A 26389-nucleotide genomic window follows, 5' to 3' on the forward strand; every position below is an offset into this window, starting at 1 on the left:
CAGTGGTATCCCGTCCGTCCTGATCCCTATACCTCCCACTCTGATTATGCAGAGCCTGATGCAAAACGGCAAACAACTCAAAACTCCAAGTCAAACCAAGCCTAAACTCCAATGACTGACCGGTTACCTTATGCCCAACACAACCAAACGCCTCATCCAACCGGACCAACCAAGCCCAGCTAACAGTTTCCGTTCCTTTTCCGTCTCCGTTTCCTTTTCCTGTCCAGTCCCTTTCTCACACTCCCAAGTATCACGCCCGTCTTCCTCTCCCTCTTCCCCCTCTTCCCCCTCTTCCTCCTCTGCCCCCTCTAGCCGGCCGACCAGACGGCAGTGCCTTTCTCTGTCTCGTCTCCATCCCATTCCCATCCCCATTCCTCCCATTACTCTCATCCCCACAACCCCCAATCCCAACCCCCCGAGAAGAAGAAACCCCCTCCTTCCCACCCCCCATCGCCCCCTCCAACCCCTCCCGTTGCACCTCAACAACAACCCACCACCACTCCCCCACCCCCCCGGCCATCCCCCGTCCCTGAGCCACCACCAACCCCAAACCCCCCAGCCACTCCAGAATCAACTCCGCCTCAAACTCCATAATCACCGGTTTCAGCGTCGCGACTAACTCGGCCGCACGCATCGACCCGCGCGAGGCTAGTGTTATGAGCACGGCGCTGAGGTATTTGAGCCAGCGGGCCGGGTGGACTGTGTTGAAGACGTCGCACCATACTGGGACGGCGCCTGAGGGGCCGACGGTGGGGGGGGGGTGAGTGCGGAGGTGGGATCGGAGGGTTGTGAGGGATGATTTGTCTATGCTGTCTTTGGCGGTGTGAGGTTTGGAGGAGGAGGAGGATGACTCCGGGTTGGATTGGTCTTCTTCTGCTTGGTCTTCGGCCGGGTCGTACTCGTCAAAGAGATACCGCTCGGTAGGTACCACATCCAACCGAAAATGCATATACTTCTTCGTATACTTCCTCGTCTCATAATTCCCCGGCTCATGGCCCATCGGCACATGCGGCTGACCCGTAGTCTCAACCCGCACGCGGCCGTTTGCCTGCAAGTTCAGCAACGCCATGATCATGCCGTCGTTCGTGATATACGTGACCCTCTTCTTCCGCAGCGCCGGATCCGCAACCCGAAAAGCCTCGTCCAGCTCACGCTTGAACTGCGCCGCCTGGGCAAACTTGTGCTGCTGCGCCGACTTCTCGATGGAGTCGAGCACGCGCGTGTTGAAGCGCCAGCGGCGGCCGTTGGACCATTTGGAGGATGATTTGGAGATGACGCCTTGCCGCTGTAGTTGGTCGACGCCCTTCATCATAAGTTCCGTGATCTCGGTTTTGGCACGCGTTGGGAATAGGCTGTTGCGCTGGTGGAGTACGGCGTCGGCTGTGTAGGCTTCGACGGGAGTCACGCAGAGGGAGCGCGTCCAGGACATGGCGACGATTAGTTCGGGGTTTTGCGGGGTTAGGTCGGCTGGACCATTGGGAGGGTTGTTGTTGCTCTTCTCAACAGTGTCAGTAGTATCGCCATCTACCCGGAAGGACAGCGGCTCGGAGGTCACGTCCTGGAACTTGTTGAAGATGGACCGTTGCGGGTGGTAGAAGGCCTCGCGCCAGGGCCGGTTGCCGTGGGTGAACTTGGTGACGGTGACTTTCTTGTCGAGGGCGGCGCGCGAGGCCGGGAGCACGCGGCGCTCGGCCAGGTCCAGCTTGGTGGTCCACTTGATCAGGAACTTCCAGTCGTAGGCCAGCACGTTGTTGAAGTCGAGGGGGGGAATCTCGTCGCGCTCGTAGGCACGTAGGAACGCGCGGCGGAACTTTTCCGTCAGGCTCACGATGGTCGAGAGCCGGTCTTTTTTGAGGGCGCACCAGTAGTGTCGGAGCTGGCTGATACTGTGTGGTGTTAGCATAACAGTATTCACACACACCCGGTCATTCCCACATCGCAACACGAGAAAAAACAAAACAAAAAAAAACTCACGTCTGATCCGGCACAAGCCGCAACATCAACCCCCAATCCACAACCCGATCCACACCTCCCAACAAAGTCGTCACCACAATAAACGCCGCCAGCCTTACATTCTCCCTCGACCAATCCAACCCATCCTCATCTTCTCCTTCTCCCCCAGCCTCTCCAGCATTATTATCCACCTTCCTCAAAAAGTCCTGCGCCGACCTCGGATACGCCGTAAGCTCCCGCATCGTCTTGATGGGCGCCAACTTCAACTTGGGCGGTCGGCCTTGTTTTCGCCGCTCTCCGGGTGGCAGTGGTGCTTTCGGCACGCGCCGCTTCTTGGGGGGCGATGGGCCTTCCATGTCCCCGTTTCTGGTGTGGTGACTGACACCAGTCCGTTCGGCGTCGTCATCGTCATCGAGGAACACAACATCGGTGTAGTCGTCGTCTTCGAGGTCTTCGTACGGTAGGGTTTCCAGGTTGTACTGTGTGTCGTCTGACCAGGCGAGCGTCATGGGTCGTGAGGGGGCGATGGAGAATTTTGGTGCAGAGACGTTGATGAAGTTGTAGTGGCGGTAGTCGTAGCCGTAATAATCATGATTGCTATTGGCCACGGAAGCCTGGCCGAGCATGATGGCCGTGCCGGCTGGGGACTGTTCCCAAGCGGCGCACTGGTTGAGTACGCCGCAGACCTTGGCGTAGTCTTCGTCGGCCCAGTCATGCGGTTTGGTTGTGTTGTCCCGCTGGTTGGACACTAGACTTCCCACCATGTCTCGCACACTAGTCGGGATGTTCTGAGCCTGCAGCCACGCGAGACTGGGCATCCAGCCGTGGAGGGTGAAACTGCTGCCGTCGTTGATTTCGAAGAAGCCCTGCGTGCAGTTCGGCCACAGACCGCCGGGCTCTTGTTGAAGTACCACTGGCCAGGTGAATTCGGCCGTCTTGGGTCCCTTCGCTGCCTCGGGAGACACGGGCGCTTCCTCCGCTTTCACATCCTCCCCAGTATCCTCCGAACTCTCCCGGTCCTCACGATCGTCCTCGTCCACATCCATTCCTTCTTCCCCGTCGTCCTCCAAACAAGTATTCGGCCCCAGAAAACACACCTCCGGAGCACCAAACGGAACCGACGGCCTCCAGTAGAACTCCTCGGGCAAACTCCCCAGCCCCGGGTTCCTGACCCTCCCAAGCTCAGCGGGGAGTTTGGCCAGCGGCTTGTCAGAATGCGAGAGCCTCCTTCGCCCAGCGCGCGGGCCCAGTTTCGCCGGCAGCAGACTATACGCCTTGATCGCTTCGAGAACCGAAGGCCCTTCCTCTTCTTGCTGCCACTGTTGATCTTCTTCCTGCTGCTGCTGTGCGGCTTGCTCTTGATCCTGTGCATACCCCGCCGGGTCCATCTCGCCCATGATGTTAGGATCGACCGGTATGTCGTCGTCGTTATAATAGTACTCATCCTCCTGGTACCCCGTCCTCGCCCGCTTGGTAGCAGAACCACCGCCAATCTCCTCCCTAGCCCTCCGCTTCCTCCGACCGCGCCCAACGACCTGACGAGCATGGCTACCATCATCATACTCATCGCCCTCGCCCTCACCCTCATCCTCATCCTCCTCCACCAACCTCTCCGTCTCCCTGATCCAAAGCGGATCCCGCCTTGGCCCAACCACCGGCGCCGTGTTCTTGTAATACGTCGCATTAAACACCTCAATCTCCTCAATCTTCCGCCGACTACGGAACTTGCGGCCATTAGCATTCGGTTTCCCAATCAAGTCCCGCTCGTTCGTCCTCGTGTCATATTCCTGCAGCCGCAGCAGTTCTTCCTGCGTTGGTGAGAATGCCGGTGGCACGTACGTGCCCGGGTAGGTCTCCCGCATCAATTGCTTCATCGCGGCTGCTGCGGGTCCGTTCGGGTCGACACCGTGCCCCACGATCAGAGTGCATGTTTGGAGCCGGCCTCGTTCGGTCTTGAGCATGTGCGTGTGCACGGCGGCGAGTTTGCGCGATTCGAGTGCCTTGACTGCGCTGGTGCAGTTTTTCCAGGTGGGCGGCATCTGACGTCGGAATTCGATGAGGAATACTTTGGTTAGCGCGTAGAAGAGGGCTTTGTCGCCTGGGAACACGCCGTTGGTGTTGGCTAGCAGGTAGAGGATGATGTCGAAGGCCTGCGCGGTTCGTCGCTTGGCGTCGCTGGTCATGCGGTCGTAGTTGGAGGTGCGGGTGAAGGGCGTGTAGTGGTCTTGTGAAGACAGTGCTCCCTCCTCGTTCTCCTGCTGTTTTTGTTGTTCAAACACCTGCTGCTGCTCTCCCTGGTGGTCGGTAACAGGATCGGGGTATTCGCTCAAGGGGAACTCGGGCTGGGCAACTCCGTAGCCCCGGGTAGGTGAGACGTCACCATATCCATTCGGATACGCTGCTCCGGTCGGATCCCGCATGGAATAACCCTCCGTAGTAGCGGCACCAGCAGCAGCAGCCCTAGCTCGCTTACCGCTGCGTGCACCGCTCACCAACGACACCGCAGCCTCGTCGGAAGCCCGTGACCGAGACCGAGAGGGCGTGGTAGGAGCCGTCGGCAAAGAAGGGAACGCTGGTTCTCGCCCCTGGCTACCGCTGGCAGCACGAGCGGTACCACGAGTAGCCCGAGCCGCCTTAGCAGCGCCAGCGACCGCCATCTTCTGAGTTGTTGAACTCGGCGGCCGTCCTCCCGTGCGTGACCCAACCCCAAACGGACTTATCGTGCTCTCCGTAAGAGTGTTCTTCGCAGCCGCCGCCGCCGCCGCCGCCGCCGCCGCATCAGGCCCGCGACTAAACATCTTCAGCGCATCTGCTCCCTTTGGTCGCTCCGACTCCCACATCGCTGGGTTATCAACCTCATTCGCCTCACTAGCCGCAACAGTCTCAGCAGCAGCCGCCTCCAACCCGCGAAACTGATGAGCCGGATCCTGAAGCGTGCGCATCGCCTTCCGGATCTTAACACGGAGCCGACGAGTGGTCTTCTTCTTCGTCTTGCCGCTGTCCTTCTTTCCGCTGCCCTTCTTCTTCTTCCCGTCCTTGGCCGCCGCCTTCCGCTTACTACCGCCACGACGTCCCGTCCTCCTCCCCCTCTTCTCGTCGCCCGCCATCGAGACCGTATCAGACGGCGGTGGCACCGGAGAGAGTCGGCGGCGCTTGCGGGAGCGCTCGAGGAGGATGGTAGGGTCGAAGTTGGGGTTGCAGGGTACTTGGGCCTTCTGGAGGTGGTATTTGAGACCGATGTCGTTCTTCCAAGCACCGCCGCAGAGATCGCAGACGTAGGGCTTTGCGCCGGCTGCGAGGGCTTGGCCTTTCTTGCCTTTGCCTTTGCCTCTGCCTTTGCCTTTGGCGGCGGGTTCTGCGGGGGTGATTCCGGTTGTGGTCGTTTGGGAAGCCGCTGTGATTTCTTCTGGGGTGGGTGGCTGGTAGTCGGCTGATCTCATCTTGGTGATTTCTTGCTGGATCCAGCCCGCCTTTTCTGGGTTTCCTTCATCTTCAACCGCAAAAGCATACGTCTGAGGTGGTTGTGCTCCTGTTTCCAGGGCCAATATCTTCTTCCCATCGCCCTCTGGATCATCCTGGATAACTGGCTCGCTGAGATTCTCATCAACCGAAACCGTAACAGGCTTCTTGAGACCCCTCCCAGATCTCAAAAACGTGACTTTGCGATCCGCACGATGGACCTGAAGCTTCCCCAGCACGTTGTTGTATCGGACAGTCATGATCAGTTCTTGGTCCGTCGGGATCTTGGGCACTTGCGGCCCCTGGTTCTCCGGCGTAACGATGGTCCGAGGTGATTGCGTCTCTTGCGTCTCTTGCGTCTCTTGCGTCTCGGTCGGCTCAGCCGCAGCACCCTCTGCCTTCTCAGCACCGGTCGCCATTTCATCGAAAGACCGTTTTCGTTGTTGAGATGCAGACTCATCTTCCACAGTTTCAGCAGGTTGACCCTCTTGAGCTGGAGTTTGAGTCTTGGAGCCCGGTGTGGCAGCTGCGTCAGAAGCAACTCTGGCTGCAGCTACATGTTCCGGTCTGATGCGAGGAAGCAACTTTCGCTTCGATGAAACCTTTGTTTTGCGAGCTTGACGCGCCATCTCGGTGAGAGAAATGTTGTTGTCCGACTCCAACGCCTTGGTGCGTATCGCGCCAAACCCATAAGGGTTTGCTGGTGCAGGATTGGACGATGCTTGTTGCTGTTGCGGTTTTGCTGTCTCTTCTTGTTTCGGAGCATCTTCTGCAATGCGCGCGCTCCCGTTTTCACTTATTGCGCTAAGTGCAGAGAACATGTAGGCCGACGTCTTGCCCGTGCGTACAAGCTCGCTGACGACTTGAAACTTCTTGAGATGCGCCGGCTGCTGCGTGTCGGCCACCTTGGTGAGATAGCTCGAGAGATACCGACGGTGCTGATACCCGACAGTCGCGACGCTGACCTGGGGGTTTGAAGCCCCTTCAGCACCAGAGCTCCGAATGACCTCAAAGACGGTCTGCGCCAGTGGTTTCTCGGGGATCCAGCCGCTGAAGATACGCCGGACCTTGGCGCGGGCGTCGCCTCCAGCGCCATCCTCTCCTGATTTCTTATACAGGGCGAGCGCGTTGGGCTTGGGCTCCCGGTGCCGTGTCGGATCTGAATACTGCGACGTCTTCTTGCCCGTAGCAAGAAACTTCTCCCACTCCTCTGCGCTAGGTTCTCGTACAAACTTCAGACAGTCCTTGAACACTTTGCGCGTACCCGGGAACGAGGCCGCCGTGTACTTGAGCACGCCCACATCTACCAGCCGCTGACAGTTCTTAGCCAGTGTCTTCATCTGCCATCGCTTCCCCGAGACACCCATCTTGAGTCTCAGGTCCGCGTATCGAATCACATTGAATGCCTTGACCACGCCCACGGCGGTCCTTCCCAGCGCGTCCATGTCGATGTTATTCCCCGTCCAGCGCTCGTGCCAGGACACTGGCTCCAAGTCCTTGCTCAACGTCTCGGGTGTCAAATCCAGTCCGCATTTCTCCGTTTCCACCAGCGGCGGCGCAAAGTCAATCAGCCAGAGCCTGCTGGTCTTCATCTTTTGCACCACCACCGTGCGCTTGGCAATGTATCCCTTCCGAGCCAGCGAGTCCGTCCGCTTGGGTAGCGACCGTTTGTCCTGATCGACCAGCCGACGCAGATCGCTCTGGAGGATGCCCTCGCCCCGTGTCGACGCGATGCCCTGCAGACACGCCCATTCCAGCGCAGGCACGCGCTTATAATCGACCCCATGGCGTGTCAACGTCTGCCAGACCAAATCCTCCGCTGGGTGAATCCTCGGCCGCGTGGTGAGCGTTTTCTTCGTCCTCTTCTTTCCCTTCGCTTGGTCCGCGGTTGGTTCCTTAGTATTGGCTTTCGCCTCGGCCTCTGCTGGCGCCGACGCGGAAGAGTTGGTCAGGGCCGGGTCGATCGTGTCGGCTTCTGGCAAGGCGAGGGCGTCCTTGAGCTCCATTCGGTTCCATCGCTTGTTGCCGTTGATGAGGATTTGAGGACGAGAACGTAGCCAGTCCCAAGCCCAGCGAGCCGATGCGAATTCAGCATCTGTCAGGGATTTCTCGAGATCCCTGTCGTCGGGAGCTCCCTGCAAACTTTGCGCTGCGTCATGGCTTGGCCCTTGTTGTCCTTCAAGGCTGAGGTGATATTGGCGGACAATTTTAAGTAATTCGATGATGGAAACTCCTAATCGTGGGGTTAGCATCGCGATGAATCATAGTTGATACTGAAAGGCCATCCATAACCACCGCGCCAAATTTATCCCTTTCTTTAACAAAACAGTAGCCCATCCATAGTACCACTCAAACCAAACATCCCCCAACAAATTGAGTCATCGCGCCCACACCATGGTGTTGAAATCCATGGTGAGAAAAGACCAGCCAGAAAAACTCACCTTTCTCGCCCGAATACGCAATCTCCGGAATAAGGTCCTCCAGGAAAACCTCTAGACCGACTCCGCTCATGATGGTGATGCGCCGAGGCTCATTCTCGGGCGTTGAAAATTTTTATGAATGTTGCGTCGATGCGGGAATTGAACGCTGGCGCTCTCGTTTCTTGATGGCGATTTTCGGGGAAAAGTCGCGATGGGGCGGGAGAGTGAGTGCAGCGGAGGATTTTTGGAGGGGCAGTGGGTTGCGCTGCGGGTCAAAAGGTGGGGTACTGTTGCACGGAGAAAAGGTACGTACCTTGCCGCTCAATTGGGATGATTTCATTCATGTGGTGCACAATGGCACAACAGGCTGGGATGATATAAACTTTGTTATTGTCTTTCATCTTAGAATTGGATGGAATAATGTGCACCATGGGACGGGGGCAGCAATTGCTGCCTAGCATGACAACATCACCATATCAAGCATAGGTAGCAAAGAGAAAATTTCAAAAGTTTTCCGACTGGATATTATCCATTATCATTTAAACCTGCACCGTAAAACAGTGTTCTACTCATGCCCCGATAGCAGGCCTCCTCTCGCTCATCATCTTCCGATATGACGCGACAACCTCCGACCGGATATTCTGCAGCTCCTCCCTCTGCCTCAAACTCCCCGCCGCCTTGGGAATATCCTCCACCGCGACCGCGGCTCCACGCACCAGCAAATTCTTCTTGGGCAGTTTCAACTCCGGCGGTGCCTGCGCAACCTCATTCAACCCAACCCTCTCCTCCCCTCTCTTCTTCTTAATCTCCGCCCACGGATCCTTCTCCGGCCCACTCTCCTCACCAATATACCGCCCCCTCTTATTCCCCTTCTTCCCACCTTTCTTTTTCTTACTATTGCCGGCAGAACCCAACGCCGCCGCATCCGCATCCAACTTCCACGTCACCCCCATCGTCTCGTCCTCCTCCATCTCCTTCTCCTCAGCCAGCTCGCGCTCCTCCTCACGACGCTCCTGCACGCGCCGGTCGATCTCGCGCCACTCGGCGTACATGTTCTGCATGCGGCGCTCCTTGAGGGTGCGCCGGACTTTGAGGCCGAGCGGGTCTTTGCCGTTCTTCACTGTCTTGTTGACTAGGCCGCTGATGGGCAGGGCGGCGTCGACACGCTGGTTGAATTCGGAGATGCGCTCGCCGGGGCGGATCTTGAGGTCGGTGGCTGTCTCAGGGGTGGTTGTTGTAGTGGAGTCCGGTGTTGTCGATGTCGTTGCCGCGGTTGTTTCTGTGGGTTTCGCGGCTATTGCGGGCTTTGCGGGCTTGGTCTTCTTCTTGCCTTTGCCCTTGCCCTTCTCGGGAGCGTCGCCGTTGTCGAGACCTGACCTTTGTGGCCTGCCGCTAGTGAAGGCCATCAGGCGCTTGAAGGCGCGCGGGGCATCATCGGCGTCCTTCCCATTGCGTTTCCGCTTCTTCTGTCCATTGCTCTTTCCGCGAGGGTCGTCAGATTTTTTCTCGACTTTCTTTTCGGCCTCCTTCTTTTTGGAGATGGTCGTTGGCGGTAGAGATTTTGCAAGTTGCGATGGAGGAAGGTCGAAGCTAATTGCGGTTAGATACGGGCATCATAACGGTCTATCAGTTCCAATCCTTACGTCGACTCGTCCTTGTCGCGCCGAGTGTGTTTATGAGGCATGGCGAAAGCAAGCGTTGTCCCAATGCTGTCGGTAAATACTCACCAGAATTCACGCGCTGACCCAACGATAAGAGCACCTGAAGGTCCTCAATTCTGGTCGTGGAAAAATTTCCCCACAGGCCGATAAGATAAGAATTTAGGTGGACCTCCCATCCGCACCCCTGCTGCCGCGTTTAACCCCACTGTCGAAACCTTGAGCCGCTTCCTCCCCTGCCCGTGCTTCCCAACTGCTTGAAACTCCGTCTGACCCAGCAATGTCTCTCGGCCACTCCGACTTGGAATACGCGATTCTTACCATCATATCAACTGGCACGGGGCAATAGGAAATCACTAAATCCAGAAAAAAACAGATGAAAAACGGCGTCCGAGGCGGGAGCGGCAGTTGAAGATGGATTTAAGGTCGACGCCACATGCAGCTGCAGCCACTCGGCTCCCCAGCATCCAGCCGACGGAGCGCGACCCGCCTGTCAGCAACAACGGGGCCAACGAAGTCTAAAAACGGCAGGCATCCCCATCGTCTAGACTCTCAGCCGTTAGATTGCCGAACTTCAAAAGGCACATCGTCCCTGCAATGGAGCCCTTCTCTCTTTCCATTCCTTTTTAGCTATTAATTTCAGATGCTTCTTCCCAAAGCGTGCTTGTTTCTTGGAAATTGTGGACCGCTGTATTTTGAGATCGCCATGAATTGTCCGCTTCGGAACCCCTTTCCTCAGAACTTGTGACTCGGAACTCGCCCACAACGAATAGCGACACCAGCCCACGATCGTCTTAACCGACCCCCCTCCCCCCCCTCCCCCCCCAAGCGGCCGACTTGAACGCCTAGAGATCATTCAGCCCGTTAAACAGTAATTAAGCTTTCAAGATTCGAGATCAAGACACGGATCATGGGGCCGGAGTCGGTGGGTCTGGTGGAGGTCAGGAGCCGGGACTCGACGGAAGTGACACAAGTGGGGGTAGCACTCCCCGGGAGCAACCAGTCCCATTTAAGAACGAACCCACGCGGCCCCGAGGAAGATGTACATGAAAAACGCGACAGAGCCACCGGCATTCTTTCATCGTTGTTGGCAACCATGGCTTTCTGGAAATTCGAAAAACAAAAAGCGACTATGGCGGTGGACTACGCGCCGGTTCGGCAAGATGCTGAGGACGACGAGCACGGCGGGACTCGGGTCACGTACACAACCACGCGGCCCGAGATGAGGAAACCGCGTACTTGGCAGTTATACCTTTTGGGCTTGGCAGCCGTGTAAGTCAAACCCGGTCGATTCGCCGGCCGACTCGCACTCCGTGAAGACACACTTAACTCACACATCCTTCTCTAGGGCTCTCACCTTCATCATTGTCGACACCGGGGAAACCATCGCACACCGGTATTTCGGTGGCCGGCTCGTGGTGCGTGACCCGTTTGCGAACTGGGGCCAGTCGGGCAGCGGCACGGAGCAGCTTGCCTGGTACCCGACAGACTTCCTGCGGGACGTCATCCCGGTGCCGTGCCACTCGCACAACGACTACTGGCGCACCGTTCCCGTCTTCACGGCGCTGTACGCCGGCTGCACGGGCGTCGAGGCCGACGTATGGCTGCGCAACGGCGACCTCCTCGTCGGGCACGACACGGCCTCGCTACAGCCCAACCGGACGTTCCAAACGCTCTACGTCAACCCGCTGGTGGAGATCCTACAGCACCAGAACCCGAAGACGGAGTTTTACGACGGCAACGACAACGGCGTGTTTGACACCGATCCGGAGCAAACTCTCGTTCTGCTAGTGGATATTAAAACAGATGGCGCTGAGACCTGGCCGTGGGTGGTCAAGCAGCTGACGCCCTTGAGAGAGAAAGGCTGGCTGAGCTACTACGACGAGGCAGACGGGCAATTCCACCCGCGGCCCATCACCGTCGTTGGGACAGGGAACGCGCCCTTTGACCAGATCCTCAGCGGGAACAACAACACCCTACAACGTCGCGACGCCTTCTACGATGCGCCGCTTAACAAGCTCGAAGAAGAAGACGGCAGCGGTAACGCAACCTACCACACGTACAACGCCACCAACTCGTACTACGCCAGCGTCGACTTCTGGCATGCTATCGGCGCCGTGTGGTGGCGCGGCGGGCCCAATATAACGCAGCTGGGTAAGATCCGGTCGCAAATCCAGGCGGCCAAGGATCGCGGCCTGGTGTCGCGGTATTGGGGCCTGCCGCCGTGGCCGATTCATGTGCGCAATAAGGTGTGGGAGGTCCTGGTGGAGGAGGGGATTGGGATGTTGAATGTGGATGATGTGAACGCGGCGACGAAGGAGGATTGGACGAGGCCGGGGACGTTCTAGGGGAATCGACAGTGTAGTAAATGGTTTTGTATTAGGGTGCGTTTTCGGGGGTTTCCCTTTCACTCTAAAGATGGTTGAATACCCACCTGCCTTACATACAGCAGCACATCACGATTTTGAATTGCGATTAGGATACCACAGCATATTGCGAGAAAGAGAGTTGGTGGTTAATTAGAATATGGTACATACATGACTTAGGTAATGAAATAGAAACCGGTCTTCGATGCAATGTCACATTATGTTTTTTGGATAAATCAACAATGTCTACTAGCAAATAATACATAACACAATAAGAAGAGAAAACAAGAGTCTACTACTACAAGGAGGAAAATACAAAAAAGCTCACCGCCCCATCATCTCAACACCCCGGAGGGGTCAAGGAATGGGGGGTGGTTACGAAAACCCCGAAAGATTTTACTCGGTGCATCATCCGGGGATCGAACCCGGGGGCTGAGATTCCGCGGTGTACTAGTTGACGCCCACGGCCCTCCCATTGCGCCATTCGACCGTAGTCGGTTTGGGAGGGCGGTTGGAAGGAACAGCGGGCGGGCGGATTATAAAGGGCGGACAACTTTGGGGGAGGGAAGGAACGGATGGAGGTTTTGGATATCGGATTCCGCGACCCCGCTCCGGTGGCCTCCGAGACTCCGGGAAATCTCCGGAGTGGCTGTTTTGTGTGGACAATGAATGTGTCCCGTTCACCCGTTCGCCCGTTCTTACGCGGGGTTGTGTGGGCTTAAGCCAAGCAATGATAGTAGAGTAGCAGTACCGAGGATTGTGGCAGTTGAGAGGAGGGGTAGTTGAGGGGTGGTTTATCTTATACCACGGCTGTTTATTGAATGTCGGGTATGAGGTGTTGAGATGACATCAACGTCTGAAGTGCAACTTACAACTTGCTCAAAAGCCAAAATAACAAGCACTACAAACATTGAAGGGAATTGTTCATCCTAAAATCTTATCTAACCATCATTATCATTATCATCATGGCTAACCGTCGTGGTTCCATCGCTGCCATTGCTGAAGAGCGGCAGAATCTGGCATCGCTCGATGTAAGTCGTCCAACCACCACATAACAATCCTCACCAAATTACAACTTAATCTATGACTAAACAAACATCTAAACCCCCCACAGTCCTCCATCATTGACCGCCTCCCCTCCTTCTCCGCCGCCCTTTTCGAAGCCAAAACTCACAAGCGACTCACGTTCGAAGCCATCGCCAAGCATCTCGGCCGCAGCGAAGTCGCCGTGGCAGCGCTGTTCTACGGCCAGGCGCGGGCCTCGCCCGAGGATGTGGTGAAGCTGACCCAGCTGCTGGGCCTGTCGGCGGAATCGCTGTCCGGGGCGACGGTCGCGCAGCTGACGGGGTTTCCGGACCGCGGACGTGCGGGGCCGATGCCGCCTGTTGAGCCGCTGATTTATCGGCTGTATGAGATTGTGCAGAACTATGGGTATGCGTTTAAGGCGGTGATGAATGAGAAGTTTGGGGATGGGATTATGAGTGCGATTTGTTTTAGTAGTGAGGTTGAGAAGGAGGTGGTGAGTGCTGCTTGTTTCTGTTCTGGTATCCGGTTCTTCATGCCGATTTCCCGTCTTCTGGCTTTCCCGGCCTCTCTCGGTCTTCATCCTTGGATGGGTTGACCTGGTTCCGGTGGTTCCCTTCTGACTATCATTGTTCTCCCATCATCCGCCATGGTTCGGGATATTGTTATCCTCGGATCATACAGTATCCCCCGCGACGGACGATAGCAGGCTGTAGTCCGAGGGACCCCGGGCATTCTTCGCGGCGCAAGGGAGAGGCGTAAAGGGGCGAGAAGGGGACAGAAACAACCCGGCTGACGAACACGATTTGGAATAGGACGAGACGGGCGCGCCGTGGGTGGTCATCACGCTCAAGGGAAAGTGGTAAGTCCGGCATTGCTCGCCTTTCTCTCCGCTGTCCATGGCCCCCATCACCATCCTCAAGGCCGCAACTCTTCGGTTCGTGCAAGTAGACGATGATGATACTCGGTCGATGACCAGACGATCGTCGTTGACTTTGCGTATCCAACCCCCACTTGCCCACCTGCCTACCGTCTAGTCCAAGCCTACCCACAAACAGCACACACACATCTCTAGGAGCTCCACAGTCATACACTGGTTCGGCCCCCGTCCTCCACGCACAGTGACGGGTGGCCGACTACCGTCGCTCCCTATCATATCCCCTAGCCCATCGCATGGGTTATCCCTCTCTTCCTCTCTCTCGGTAGCCTCGGCGTGGCTGTAGCCCGGGGACTTGGAGCCCTCGGGGGGCTCGGTGACTGGCTAGGACTGCATATCCCGTTTTCGGTTCATCTCCGCCGAGCTCTCCCTTCCTTCCTTTCAGTTCCCGGCAGACAATGTATGCTGCGTGGTGTGCGGCATTTCCTGTAGCTCGCTTTATCCGGATGTGGGTGTGTCTTTGCTGATTCACTGTGTCCAAACCAGGCTCCCTTTTAGTCGTTTCTAAGACTATAGTCCGGCCACTCTTAGAGTCTATCTCGCCGGTCTCAGCGATGGACAAATAGGCGTGGTTTTAGCTGCTTTCTTTCTTTCTCCATGGGGGCCGAATGTATGCGGCCTGGAGCGTCCTGTACTTCTTTCTCTCCTAGACTAGCCAACCACGGGATCCCGGGATGTGCATCGACGGGGTCGAGGGAGTCGATGGGTAGCATTTCCAAGGCGAACTGGCCCCCGAATGCAAACACCCAATCGCGCCCATCCTCGGAATCCCGAGTGGACGTTATTTGGTGATTTTTGGGTAGGTTTCGGTGACGTTGAGTGGGTTTGATGTCGCTTTGCGGGTCGGGAGTCGGGGAGTCAAGGGGGGCCAAGGGGGGCCAAGGTCAACAAACATTGGCTCAGGGGTCAACAATACTAAGAGAACAATACTAAGAGAACAATACTAAGGCCCAACGCCACCACGAGTCAGCCATTGACAGCTTGCGAGATCGGCAACAAAGTTCCAGACTGCTCCCGACTGCGACTCTGCCTGTTTCGACTCAAACCTCACATCATCAATCAAACACACCAAACACACCCACAGCGCGGAATGTTGTGCATCCCCAAACCTCGCAGCCGAACTCCATAGTTTCCGCCCTAATGCATATGGCGCACGGTTCTGAGAGGCGCAATATGCTCCGGAGGCTTTCGCATCTCTCTCCCTGGATACCCTCTCCCTCTCCCTCGCTCCCTCGCTCACTCGCTCACTTGCTCATCCACTCCCTCGCATCACGGGGCCGTCCGCAGCGGCCTTGTCTCCTCGTAAGGACAATGCTTAGAGCCCTATCGAGCACAATGCTAGACAGGTTCGTCCACGCCCTGGCCCCTCTTTCTCCGGCTTTCTCTATTTCGATAGGGCTGTGTTTGTTCATGCTGAGAACACCAAAGGGAGGGTCGTGAAAGAATACCACAGGCCGAAAGATTGCGCTTGCTACTCTTATCTCCCCCATTCTGTACCTGCACGCCCAATGTAGTAGTAGGCAAGGCAGGGTAGCTGGAAGCAGGAAACGCATCCGATGAGGAACCGCGAACAGTAACGGTGGCTCTTTGAGGTTTCCTTCTCGTCCGTAAATGTGGATTCCCAATCTTCTGATGCTTCGACTTTGTCTATAAAACAACCCTCTATCCCACATCCAAAGCCATCTTCTTCTCTCTCACCATCACGCTCTACACAACTCAACTCAACAACACTACTACAAGAATTCCAGCTTTTTTAAAGCCAAACCCCCCAACCAACCATCAACATGCCTTCCACCACCCAGACCCAGGCCCCCAAGACCTCCACCTCTGCCTTCAACGCCTACTGCGTTGTCATGTAAATATGACATCCAGTGTCTTCTCGGTGCCTGGGCGGCCGTGATGAGAGACCCGAATTTTCCCCATCGACATCTCCTGCCATGATCACCTCTTCTGATTCTCTCTTCTGGTATCATGGTCCACGAGTGGGGGAACCTCATCACGGTCACACAACCCACACCAAACAACACCCGCTGCTTTGTCAACCACCGGCCTCAACCAAAAACGTCTCACCAACGCCCGCCCGCCAATCACTACCATCAGTCTTTTTTTTTTGCCTTCGCTTCGTTTCGTCTACAGTTTTTGAAGCACAAAATTCTCAAACCTTTTTGATATCATCATGGCGGATCCAAGGCCCATTCTTCTCTCAGCAAACTCGGCAAACACCTTTCTCTTATATCGACTCTTCACTCAACAATGACCTCTTCGACTCGTCTTTTCCGGTTATCACGACGTCACAGACCAACCCAAACCCCCCTTCTCAGATTTTTCTCTCTCTCCCTGTTCACTCCCAGCCGCGAGGGCTATTTCGCGATATCGTTCTCAACGCTGGCGAGTTGGATCGGGGGGGTAAAACGGCGACAGAAAAAGATTCGCGACCTTTTTTTGCCCTGTTCCTACAGGAGGAATGGCCTGGTTTGGTTTGCTAGATAGCTTCTTGGGAATGGTTTCGGATGCGGAGGAAGTGGAAGGGGAAGATGGGAGGATGGGGTTCCAACTAGTTTGTTCTGGGCGGAAGATGGGAGTTCCCCTTGGGTTTCGCTTTTTCTTCGTCCTTGGTATATCGGAGGAGGAGTGGTAAATAAGTCAAAAATTGAGGCCGGTTTGACAACAAATCTTGAGTTCTTTGCTTGTTTAAGTGACTTGAACATGACTTGATTCCAGAAATTCTACAACATCCACCGGGAGTAGACAACGGCAACAGCACTTAACTTACCGCGCTCTACTTAATCCTGTTCCTTTGTAAACCTTTAACGCCATTTCCCAATCATCACCAAACACCACCCCCAAAATCTCAACAGACGTCGTCCCCCCGGATCTCGTACCCGTCGGATCTTGTACCCACGCCAACATGTCTAACTATGACTGTCTTGCAGCACATCATCTGAGCAAAAAGACAAAAAAAAAAAGCAAGAAATACCCGTCTCCTCAACCAACTCCCCAACACCACCAACCCACCCCCGAACACCACATGGCGTTCCCGCCAACAGCCGCAACCAACAACAACCAACAAAACCCATGCTATTGGGGCCGTATCTATGAGCACTATGTTGTGTTTTGCTGTGTGGCACAATGGGTGGCATATGATGTGAGAGTTTGGTTTTTGAGGTTATCATTCGAAGCCCGCATGGCTCAGTGGTAGAGCGTGTCACTAGTAAATTCTCTATGACAAGGTCACTAGTTCGATTCTGGTTGTGGGCAGTCAAATTTCTCTTTTGGCTGGTTTGGTATTTTTATCTCCTTGGCTCGTGTGAACAATGTATTACCTCTTCTAGTACTCGTTTTTGAGACAGATGGGTGATGCATGGTGGGCAAACGACAGAGACTTGAAAGGGGTGGAAAGGTGCAGGTGGGATCGAGGATGCCAAGGTCAATCGTTCCTGCTTGGGACTCTCGAAACTAGACAGCATATCCCTAGTCCTAGATCCAATTCACAAATTAGAATTTTAATTTTGTAAACTTTCCTCCTTATTATGTTCCACTCCCTGTCTAATGCTCTGCGATCCTCCAGAATACACCTCGTTCTTTCATTAGGCAAGATCAGGGCATGTATACGTCAGTGTTCTGCAGGAATCCGAGATACAAGCTGACAAGTTTATGAAGCGGGGTTAGGGTTGTTGCTCCAACACCCCTGCAATCTCGCCCCACCTTCCGTATCTTATCGCTTGACCCAGCCAAAAAAGTTTTGGAAGTTTAGAAGCTGCAAGTCCATCAATTCACCGTGACACCGTCCCCACCAGCCAACCAACCATCAGCACAATGGCGAAGAAAGGCACGACGCAATCCCCCAAGGCCGGCTCTAAGCCGAGGTCACAAGCCGCGAGCACCAAACCAAATAAGCAAAAGGGCGACAGGAGAAAGTCCAAGGAGCCCGTTGTCGCGGAGGTCGTCGAGGACGAAGAGTGGGAGGACGAGAGCGACAAAGAGGAGGTCCCCGCAACCAATGGCAGCAAAACGAACAAGAGGAAAGTTAGGGAGGAGGAATTGAGCGAAGAAGACAGCGAAGAGAGTGATAGCGACGACGAAGACGACGATGGGCATGGCGGCATCGACCTAGCCGGGATAGACGACTCTGATTCAGAATCGGAACTCGACTCGGACGGCGGCGCGGACGGGAACGATGAGGACGAGGAAATAGACGTCGACGAGCTATCCGCCGAAGATGAAGAAGATGAAGAGCAAATCGCCGCCGGCACCCGAGTACGCCAAACAATCAACAACAAGGAGGGCCTCCTCGCGGCGCTTCGGCGCTTCGCCCTCGACACCAACCCCAAAACCGTCCCTTTCGCCTTCCACCAATCCGTCACCTCCAGCAAGAAGACAGAAGAATCTATCCCGTCCGTCGATGACGACCTCGAGCGCGAGCTCGCCTTCATGAACCAATCGCTCGAGGCGGCGCGCCAGGCGCGCGCGCTGCTGCGCAAGGAGGGTGTGCCTTTCACGCGCCCGTCTGATTTCTTCGCTGAGACGGTGCGCAGCGACGAGACCATGCAGAAGGTCAAGGCCAAGATGGTTGAGGAGGCGACGGCGAAGAAGGCCTCGGCTGAGGCCCGCAAGCAGCGCGACCTCAAGAAGTTTGGCAAACAGGTCCAAGTGCAGAAGCAGCAGGAGCGCGCTAAGCAGAAGCGCGATACCCTCGAGAAGATTAACCTGCTTAAGCGGAGTACGTTTTGCCACTTCTAGTCTACCCCTTTTTTTCATCTACGGTCCAAGTCCTACGTTTACTAACTTTTACCCCCCTCCCAGAACGACAAGACGGCGGCTCCTCCGCCCTCGGCGCAACCGAAGCAGACGACCTCTTCGACGTCGCCATCGACAACGAGCTCCGGTCCGCCGGCAACGGCAGCAACAAAAAGCGCTCCGCCGCCGGCGGCGACAGTCGCGCCCCCAACGCCAAGCGGCAAAAGAAGGACGCCAAGTACGGTTTCGGCGGCAAGAAGCGCCACCTTAAGTCTGGCGATGCTATGTCGTCGGGAGATCTCAGTGGGTTCAATGCGAAGCGCATGAAGAGCGGTGGTCGGCCAGGTGGCGCTGGTGGCCCTGGTGGAGGGCCTAAGAAGGGTGGGAAAGCGCCGCGGCCGGGGAAGGCTCGGAGGGCTGCTGCGGGGAGGAGGTAGGGCGGTGGTTTTGGTAATGGGTGAGGGGTGATGGGGCAGAGTGTCGAACTAGGCACGATGTACTTGTTGATGCTATTGTTCTATGGGAGAACGGGCTGGGTAATACTGTTCAAGGTAGCCACATTCAATTTTGGCGTTCATTGTTGGGCTGTCTTGTCAAGTCTGGCCGATTCCCCGTCGCCTCCCTTCGCTGCTGATCTCATTGCGAAATGGACGAGGTCATGTGTGGGATACTCACAAACAAGTCCATTGTTCTTAGTGATTGTGGTGTTCGAGCAAACGACCTCACGAAAGCTTGGAACGACACAAAACGAGGGCTCAAACATCAATGGAATCAAACTCTAACGTCCTTGGTACCCCAAGTAGCAAACAACCCTAGCAGAACCAGCGCTATCCTTGACGTTTCTTGTTTTCATAGATATCACAATCACTTGGAGGCTGGTTCTCACCTCCAGCTGCTAGGAAAATGCCCCTTAGCCCGGATATTTTCCAAAGGCCCGCAATTCAACCCAAGTCTCGTAACTTGAATGAGATACCAACGTTCTCGTTGCCGCTCCCCACCGTTGATCTCAGCATTGCAGGTGGTGATGAAGCCCGACACCCTTTCATAACAGCGCACAGGATGAAACAAAAGGTCGGGACGTTAGAAATAGTAAAAATCACTTCCTTGAACGACTGATATTTCGAGAAATTTGCCAAACCGAGTGCTATTGTAACCCATCATGAAATCCGGAATCACTAGACGTTAAGGAATAGTCCTAAAGCTAGCAGTCGTAACCAGGAAAAGAAATAAGGGGGGGGGGGGGTCACTATCAGAAACACCATGCCGTGATATTGAAATGGCAATTGCTTGCCCCGATACTTACTATCCCATGCTCACCACCACCAGCCCAACTCCATCATCTCGGTCCGTTAACATAAAACCCGAGCCAACATAAAGAGCTAGACAACGAGATACACAGACAAACAACCAATCAGTATAAACGCTTGCTAGTCTTAGTCGTTTCCTGCAGTACATCCGGCTAGCTAGCTATAGATGTTGCAACTACCCTTTCTCCCCAACCAACCCAACAACCAATTCAACAATTATCTCCCACTTATAGCTTTCCTGCTTCTCGTCCTGACACAAGCCGTACCTACAGAAAGTATTCCCACCACCCCATCTCCCCATTTCTCACCTTTTTCTCTATTTTCCCCCTCCCTGTTTTACCAGCTCCTCCCCTTCCTAAAAGGAGTCAACACTCCACCAAAATGGAAGAAATGATTCATGTTCCATTCGTCATATATCGACATATATCACATCATATCTTCCCTGTTCCGTTCTCTCCCCATTGCCCCCTAACGTGCTTTGTGTATACCGCCTAGTAGGTCGGGACGTAAGCGCGTAGCTAAGACAGACGAGTAGAAAGCAAAGCAGCAGATACTGCCACAATGGAAGACGCGGATAAAGCCCACTCCAACGAGAATCGGCTGGGAAGACAGACCACTTCAGAAAACGGCAAGACAGAAGCAACAACCGGGATACATCCACCATGGAAAATGGAACGTGGAACAGGAACAGGAAAAACAAAAACAAAGAATTCGTTCGTTCGTTTCATGACTCTGGCTACGCGTAATGTTGCCCAGCCGGGTGTTGGCCCGGTCAATAAATAACTAAGGGGACCGCTTCAAAGAGTACGGTACGGTACGGTACAGTACAGTACCACAACCAACAACAACATTCATCAAAGGAAGACAGGAGGAGGGTGGGCTGGGGAGAGGAGGTCAGAGGACAAAAAACAGGTAGAGAACAAAAAACCAAACAGAGGTATTGATGATGATGATGACTCCTACACTCCTCTCCCCATCCGTGTACCCTTACATCCCTCCCGCCCGTCCTCCCAATCCTCCTTCCTTTGGCCCTATCCCCTGCCATATCCTTCCCTGTTCCCTTGACCCGTCCCCTTAAGCCCCCCCTGACTTTCCGTTCCTACTACTCGCCCCATCACCCGTATCATCCCCCCTTCGTTGCTTGCCTACCCATTTGCCTGCCTGCCCTGACTAGATACTAAAGAAAACCCAAGAAAAGTACAAAACACCAAACAAAAGCAATGGCAGAGTGAACACAACAAAGAACGCAAAGCTGGCTCAAACACTCAGAAAAGCAACAGCGGCGGCAGATCTGTTTCTGTTCTCCAAAAAAAGGGGAAGAAAGCAGAAAAAGAAAAGGAAAAACAAAGCTTAGTAAGCGACGGTGAGGAGACCGAAAACGCTAAGAATCCTTCATGGTATCGTGCAACGCCCAACCATGCTCGCAGAGGGATAACGGTGTTGATCGGTAATGGTAGGTGGGTGGGATGACGGAAGCCGGAGTCACCAAGTCTGATGATCAGGTGAGTTGGCGGTGAGAAGGGAGAGGAAAAGAGGAAGGCGATAATGCCTCAAGATTCGTCGGATATGCTGTATCGGAACGGGTTGCGCTTCGCTTTGTACAGTACCACGCCATGCCGTGCCGTGCTTTGATGCCATGCTTGCCTCGCCATGCTCGCCATGCTGCTTTGCAACCGGATAGACATTACGGAATAACGCCATGCAAGACAGATGAGAGAAAAAGAACAGAAGAAAAAAAAGATTTGTGTGTGCGGGTTGTGGATTTGTGCGCCTGGGGTGTGTATGTCCCGGTTCCGAAGACGACGCTGAGAAAGAGACGTGCGAACGAATAAATAGATAAAAAACCAGGCGGGGGTATCAATAGGAAGGACCATAAATTCCCACAATGCGTTCTTCTCTCTTCGTATCATTGCGTGGCGGCGATACACCAGTGGCGGTGGAAAGCCCAGGCACTCTTTTGACACTCCTTGCTGCAGTACTTGGTACGCCGGCAGCGGCGGCACTTGGCAAATTGCCGGGTGAACTCTTCCCACTTGCCGCACTGGTAGTAGGCACACTGTCGAATCCCTCCTCGCGTGTCGTCCTTCCGGCACAGGTTCCTCATAACGACTCCGGCCCAGTACTGCATGTCGGTGCTGTGGTACCTAACCGTGAACTTCTCCACGAGCGGGAAGATGTTCAGGTCGTTGGGCAGGCAGTATTCCTCCTCCAATTCCTCGTCCTCTTGCTCCAGTTCGGCTTCCAGGTCAGTCGGGCTGGCGCCATCTAGAACCTGAATTTCCTTGCCGATCTTAAGCCTGGGAACCAGATGGCTCCGTTGGAAATATTTCCTCAAGTTACAGTACTTGGACACGTATGCGAGAAGCTGGAGCGACATCAAGACATCTTCTTCCCGAGGCATGGCGGCGAGCACTTGCGGGTTCGGGCTGACTTGGCGGTCGAGAAGGTAGCGCGGCACGCTCGCGTTGGGCATGGCTGGTTGCGGCGGGCTGACCAGTGTTGGCCGTGTCGGAGACAAGCCCATAGCCGGCACGGGCGCCGGCGTGTTGTTGGTGGGAACGCTGCCATCCACTGGAGTCTCGTGAGTGATGTTAAAGGTGCCGGTGTCCTGTGTCTCCGATGCCGTCGGCGTGTTCAAGTCAATGGCCCCGCCGGTCATCATGCTATCCCCGTCTTCAACCGTGACTTCTGGGATGTTGACTTCGGGTTGAATGTCATTGGTACCGGACATCTCTGCGTCGGGCGAGTCGTCAGACGTGATACTTTCAGCGTTCAGATCGTCGTTTTCGGCGGAGGTCGAGTGCTGGTGACGGATAGATGGTCGTCTTCGGGACCGGGCTGCCGCGGCTAGCATGGAAGTGGGTCGCACGGTAGGGGACCGTAGTTGTGGGGGCGGCAGGGGAGTTGTTGGTGAAGCCGGCTGCGAAACGATGGCGGAGCGGGAGAAGGGGAGCATGTTGCCGAGACGGTCGGCGTCACGGACGGGGGGCCTGGTGACCCCATCGGCGGCATCCATAGAAGGGACTACCGGCGCGAGGGGTGCCGTGTGTGGCCCCGGCGAAGGGACAGAGCGGTGGTTATGGTGATGGTGGTGATGATGATGAGGGCGATGTGCAGTAGCCGTCAAAGGAGCCCGATCGGGTGGCGGAGTGACCTGGAAATGCGGTGCTATGGGTGTCGGGTCGGCGTTGGAATGAACCACCGAGGTGGACGGCCCGGCGAGAGCTGCCGACACATCAATTGAGGGAGGCGGTGCTTGTCTCCGGAAAGTCCGCTGGTCCACATCTAAAGTGCCCGAGCGGGACGAGAAACTCGATGACTTATGCACACGGCTGCTCCCGCCGATGCGATGGCGGTCCGACTTCTTAGCTTCCTCCGCCTTTTCACGGACCTTCTCGATCACCTTGATGTAGTTGTCGAGAATGGTGGCAATCACCGGAACCATGTCGGCCTCGACGACCCGGGTCCGAACGCCCTCTGTGCCTCTAACGCCTATGTTGACCACGCATTGGAAGGCGAGATTCCACTTCCACATGTCCATCATGTCTTTGCTTCGCCCCTCCTTCAAAATGCAGACTAGCCGCTCGATGCCGCCATCGACAGTTAGAATGTCGCGGATGCGTGCGGAAGATGTGGTGAGATAAGCAAGATGGTTCAATGAATTAATCAGCGGTAGTGTCGATGTGCAGTCGAGAGCCCGGCGGTCATACAAGGCCGTGGTGATGCCCACGGATGCCTTGTTGACATTAGGTATGCTGAAGTTGGCTTCCCTCATCTTGGCTCGCCTCGATGGAATACGGGGCCGGCACCAGATAGGGAGAGAGGGGGGAGAGAGTGCAAGTGCGGAATGGCGGTCGTATGTATAATATCGGTTTGGTCGAGTCGCGTCGCTATCGAAAGATGGGATGGGATGGTTCGAAATGAGATAGTTTAATTGCCGGCCTATTGTTGGGGGAGAAAGGTTAGAAATGAAACGGATTACCAAAATTTATGCGCCCTGTGGAGGATGGGGTTGGCTTGCACCCGACTGCCCTGTTGCCCCAGCGGACTTGCGCGGAAGGGCGAAACCCGCTAAAATGCGTCAAGGCCGGGAACCGCCAGGGAGGAGAGGAAAGAGAAGAAAAGAAAGCGTGCACGCTTGAAGCTCCAAAACAACATACCCCGAGTGAAGATAGTGAAAGATGGGCGGTAGTTAGTGGGGAGTCGAACGAGACGCGAGGCCGGTTGCTTTTGAGAGAGTCCGCAAGCCGGCCGAGCGTGGGCCTCGAGGGGGGTTTCGATTGATGGCCGGCGATCGAGTCAATCCTCGCCAAATACCGCAGGCCGTGGGTACAGACGCGGCAGGCTGCGAGAGGATTAGGAAAGCGAATGAAGTGCCGTTCGTGCGTTCGGCACGATCCCCGAGACTAAACGGTGGCGGCCGCGAGAACCGGAGGTGATGGGTCGGTGTTGTTGTTGTTGCTGTTGTGATGCGAGGGGGAAGAAATGACGGCTCGCTCGCGGTGCCTGATGGTAATGGAACTTGGGGGTAGGAGGTCTGAGAGGCTGGGTAGACGGGTTTCGGACAGGCAGGCGGATGCAGCTGGGTTTTTTGCGTCGCAGCCAGGACCTGGCCACCACAGTGGGTCAAGCTCCCCCCCAAATTGTTGCCTGAGGCTGCAGGGGTCTACTGTCTCGCAGCTTTCGGCCAGTCCCGAGCGGCTGCTGCAACTTGGACTGTCGCTCGTTAAATAAAATGCAAAGGATTTTGAGAGCCCTGCAGCGGTTCGACGCGATGCACGAGACTCGTGGTTACTGCATGGCGTGGGCTCAGTTTGAAAGTGGACTCTTTTGAAGCGCCCCGTCGTGCATTGTTCGGGCACTGGCAACTGGCAAAAACTGGCAACTTTCAACTGCTTGTACCACACGATGGAGAGAGAACCCGGAGATTGGGCATTGGTAGATGAGGTTGCCCCGTGAGGCAAGAGCGGAGTCGTCGAGTTTGAGGTTGGGCTCAAATTCATCGACAAAGCATCGGAAGGGGCAAATTCACAGCTGCGGGGTGATCACAGGGTCGCGCCATCGTTCCGAGCTAAGATTGTCTCCAGTTGTTACTTGCAAGACCGGAGCAGGCGGTGAACGAGGCACAGCCAGAGCTTCGTCTATGAAAAGACGCCGTTTATCAGTGGCTTCACTTTTGATAGAAGGCACCACTATCCGGTTGCATACTCGAGAGACCCATGATTCCAGACTGTTTTGTTTAGTCCTTTCCTTCCCACGCCTTTGTGCCGAAACCGGTTCCCTCGACGGCCACCTTTCTGGGCACGTCTCTCCTAGGTCGTCAGCCGAGATCGTCTGTAAGTGGCCACTGGCCACACATCACGCCGCCGAGGGCCGCTGCGAGACGGCAGCGCGCGGACAAGCCCATGTAACGCTGCGAGAGCATTGAGAAACCGCCCACGACAGCATCTCCACGTCGGCCTTTTCGGTCATCCATCTTCTAGAACTTTGTATCATCGTTTCGCCAGTGCTGTTTTGGGACGAAACAAAGTCTTTGGCAAAGTCAAACAAAGAGATTCTTCAGCGAGTCTCGGGTATGCCCTTCGTTGTTGTTACCCAAACACGATTCCCTTTTCCCGAGTGGCGCGATTCCTAATCAACCGAGCCATGGAAAAAGCCCGACATTGTGACATTTGTGCGATGGTCGATGCAGCCCAGTTTCTCAAGCACCAATGCCGCTCGTCATCCGAGTTGACCGCCCGTTACCTTGATGGTCACTGTGCTCTGAGCCTCCAGATTGTCCACCAATTCGCATAGCCGGCCCCCAAGCCAACGGCCGTCTGATGCCCAAATCCATCTGCAGCCGATCTTTCGCTCTGGAACTTGTCTCCACCAAAAGTTTGCCCATGGGGTCGTGCGCATCATGCCCTGGCCTGAATGCCCGAGGGGCCTCCTTGTCGCCGAGCCTTCAAGTCATCTGAAAAGGCTGCCCCCCACCTTTTCTCACCTTTTGTCGCCATCCCACTGTGGGATCTCGCGGCTCCCCAATCAGTTGCCCCTGGAAGTGGGAAAAGGTTCATCCCAGGTATTGTGCGACTGCGGGAGTTCATGCCCCCCTTTTCCATCTCATGCAATGCACCCAACAAGCAAATTGCCCAAATCAACTCTCGCGAAGACGAAATTGTCGCGGTGACAACAAATTATTTCAGTTATTTCAGGAGCGCCTAACGTGAGCGTTCAATCAGCCTACGATGGCTGAGCTGAGACACAAAGGCACATGTTGCCCACCACGAAAGACTCGGCCACCCCGTTGCAGATCACGGCCAAGGCGAGGGCCGAAGATCCGGAGCGATTCGACCGAATAACCTTTTCCTTCTTCAGCCCTCTACCAACGGCGATGATCAATACCCGCCACCCTGGCTCATATGCTAACCCTTCAGCGTCAATGCTGATGGAATTTCGAGATGGAAGATTGATAAAGAAGAACACAATGCCCATTATCCCGATACTCAACTCGGAACTTGAATTGGTATCGGGCGATGACGTAGCC

At 55.4% G+C, this 26389-nt stretch overlaps 6 protein-coding genes and 1 non-coding gene across 7 annotated transcripts; 4 read left to right on the plus strand and 3 right to left on the minus strand.

The window, feature by feature from the left end:
* Positions 1 to 77: 77 nt before the first annotated feature.
* Positions 78 to 7923, minus strand: C8A04DRAFT_34339 (uncharacterized protein; the record flags this gene model as incomplete). Its single annotated transcript, XM_062782795.1, has 5 exons — positions 78 to 101; positions 539 to 809; positions 900 to 1886; positions 1975 to 7645; positions 7854 to 7923. 5 exons carry the CDS (start codon positions 7921 to 7923, stop codon positions 78 to 80), a joined length of 7023 nt encoding a protein of 2340 aa, XP_062640502.1.
* Positions 7924 to 8401: 478 nt separating this feature from the next.
* Positions 8402 to 9516, minus strand: C8A04DRAFT_24929 (uncharacterized protein; the record flags this gene model as incomplete). Its single annotated transcript, XM_062779358.1, has 2 exons — positions 8402 to 9422; positions 9476 to 9516. 2 exons carry the CDS (start codon positions 9514 to 9516, stop codon positions 8402 to 8404), a joined length of 1062 nt encoding a protein of 353 aa, XP_062640503.1.
* A 1070-nt stretch (positions 9517 to 10586) lies between these two features.
* On the plus strand, positions 10587 to 11838 carry C8A04DRAFT_24930 (uncharacterized protein; the record flags this gene model as incomplete). Its single annotated transcript, XM_062779359.1, has 2 exons — positions 10587 to 10762; positions 10839 to 11838. The coding sequence occupies 2 exons, from the start codon at positions 10587 to 10589 to the stop codon at positions 11836 to 11838; spliced, it is 1176 nt and encodes a 391-aa protein (XP_062640504.1).
* A 983-nt stretch (positions 11839 to 12821) lies between these two features.
* C8A04DRAFT_34342 (cyanate lyase C-terminal domain-containing protein) lies at positions 12822 to 14324 on the plus strand (the record flags this gene model as incomplete). The annotated part of the gene is made up of 4 exons (XM_062782796.1): positions 12822 to 12887; positions 12971 to 13375; positions 13695 to 13741; positions 14303 to 14324. The coding sequence occupies 4 exons, from the start codon at positions 12822 to 12824 to the stop codon at positions 14322 to 14324; spliced, it is 540 nt and encodes a 179-aa protein (XP_062640505.1).
* A 2670-nt stretch (positions 14325 to 16994) lies between these two features.
* On the plus strand, positions 16995 to 17074 carry C8A04DRAFT_t18. Its single transcript has one exon. It is a non-coding gene; the product is annotated as a tRNA-Thr (tRNA).
* A 558-nt stretch (positions 17075 to 17632) lies between these two features.
* C8A04DRAFT_9273 (eukaryotic rRNA processing protein EBP2-domain-containing protein) lies at positions 17633 to 18990 on the plus strand (the record flags this gene model as incomplete). Its single annotated transcript, XM_062785423.1, has 2 exons — positions 17633 to 18536; positions 18620 to 18990. 2 exons carry the CDS (start codon positions 17633 to 17635, stop codon positions 18988 to 18990), a joined length of 1275 nt encoding a protein of 424 aa, XP_062640506.1.
* A 2776-nt stretch (positions 18991 to 21766) lies between these two features.
* On the minus strand, positions 21767 to 23635 carry C8A04DRAFT_24933 (uncharacterized protein; the record flags this gene model as incomplete). Its single annotated transcript, XM_062779360.1, has 1 exon — positions 21767 to 23635. One exon carries the CDS (start codon positions 23633 to 23635, stop codon positions 21767 to 21769), a length of 1869 nt encoding a protein of 622 aa, XP_062640507.1.
* Positions 23636 to 26389: the final 2754 nt, after the last annotated feature.

The sequence above is a fragment of the Dichotomopilus funicola genome (assembly GCF_033296635.1).
Source record: "Dichotomopilus funicola strain CBS 141.50 unplaced genomic scaffold C8A04scaffold_4, whole genome shotgun sequence".
Taxonomy (NCBI): Eukaryota; Fungi; Ascomycota; class Sordariomycetes; order Sordariales; family Chaetomiaceae; genus Dichotomopilus; species Dichotomopilus funicola.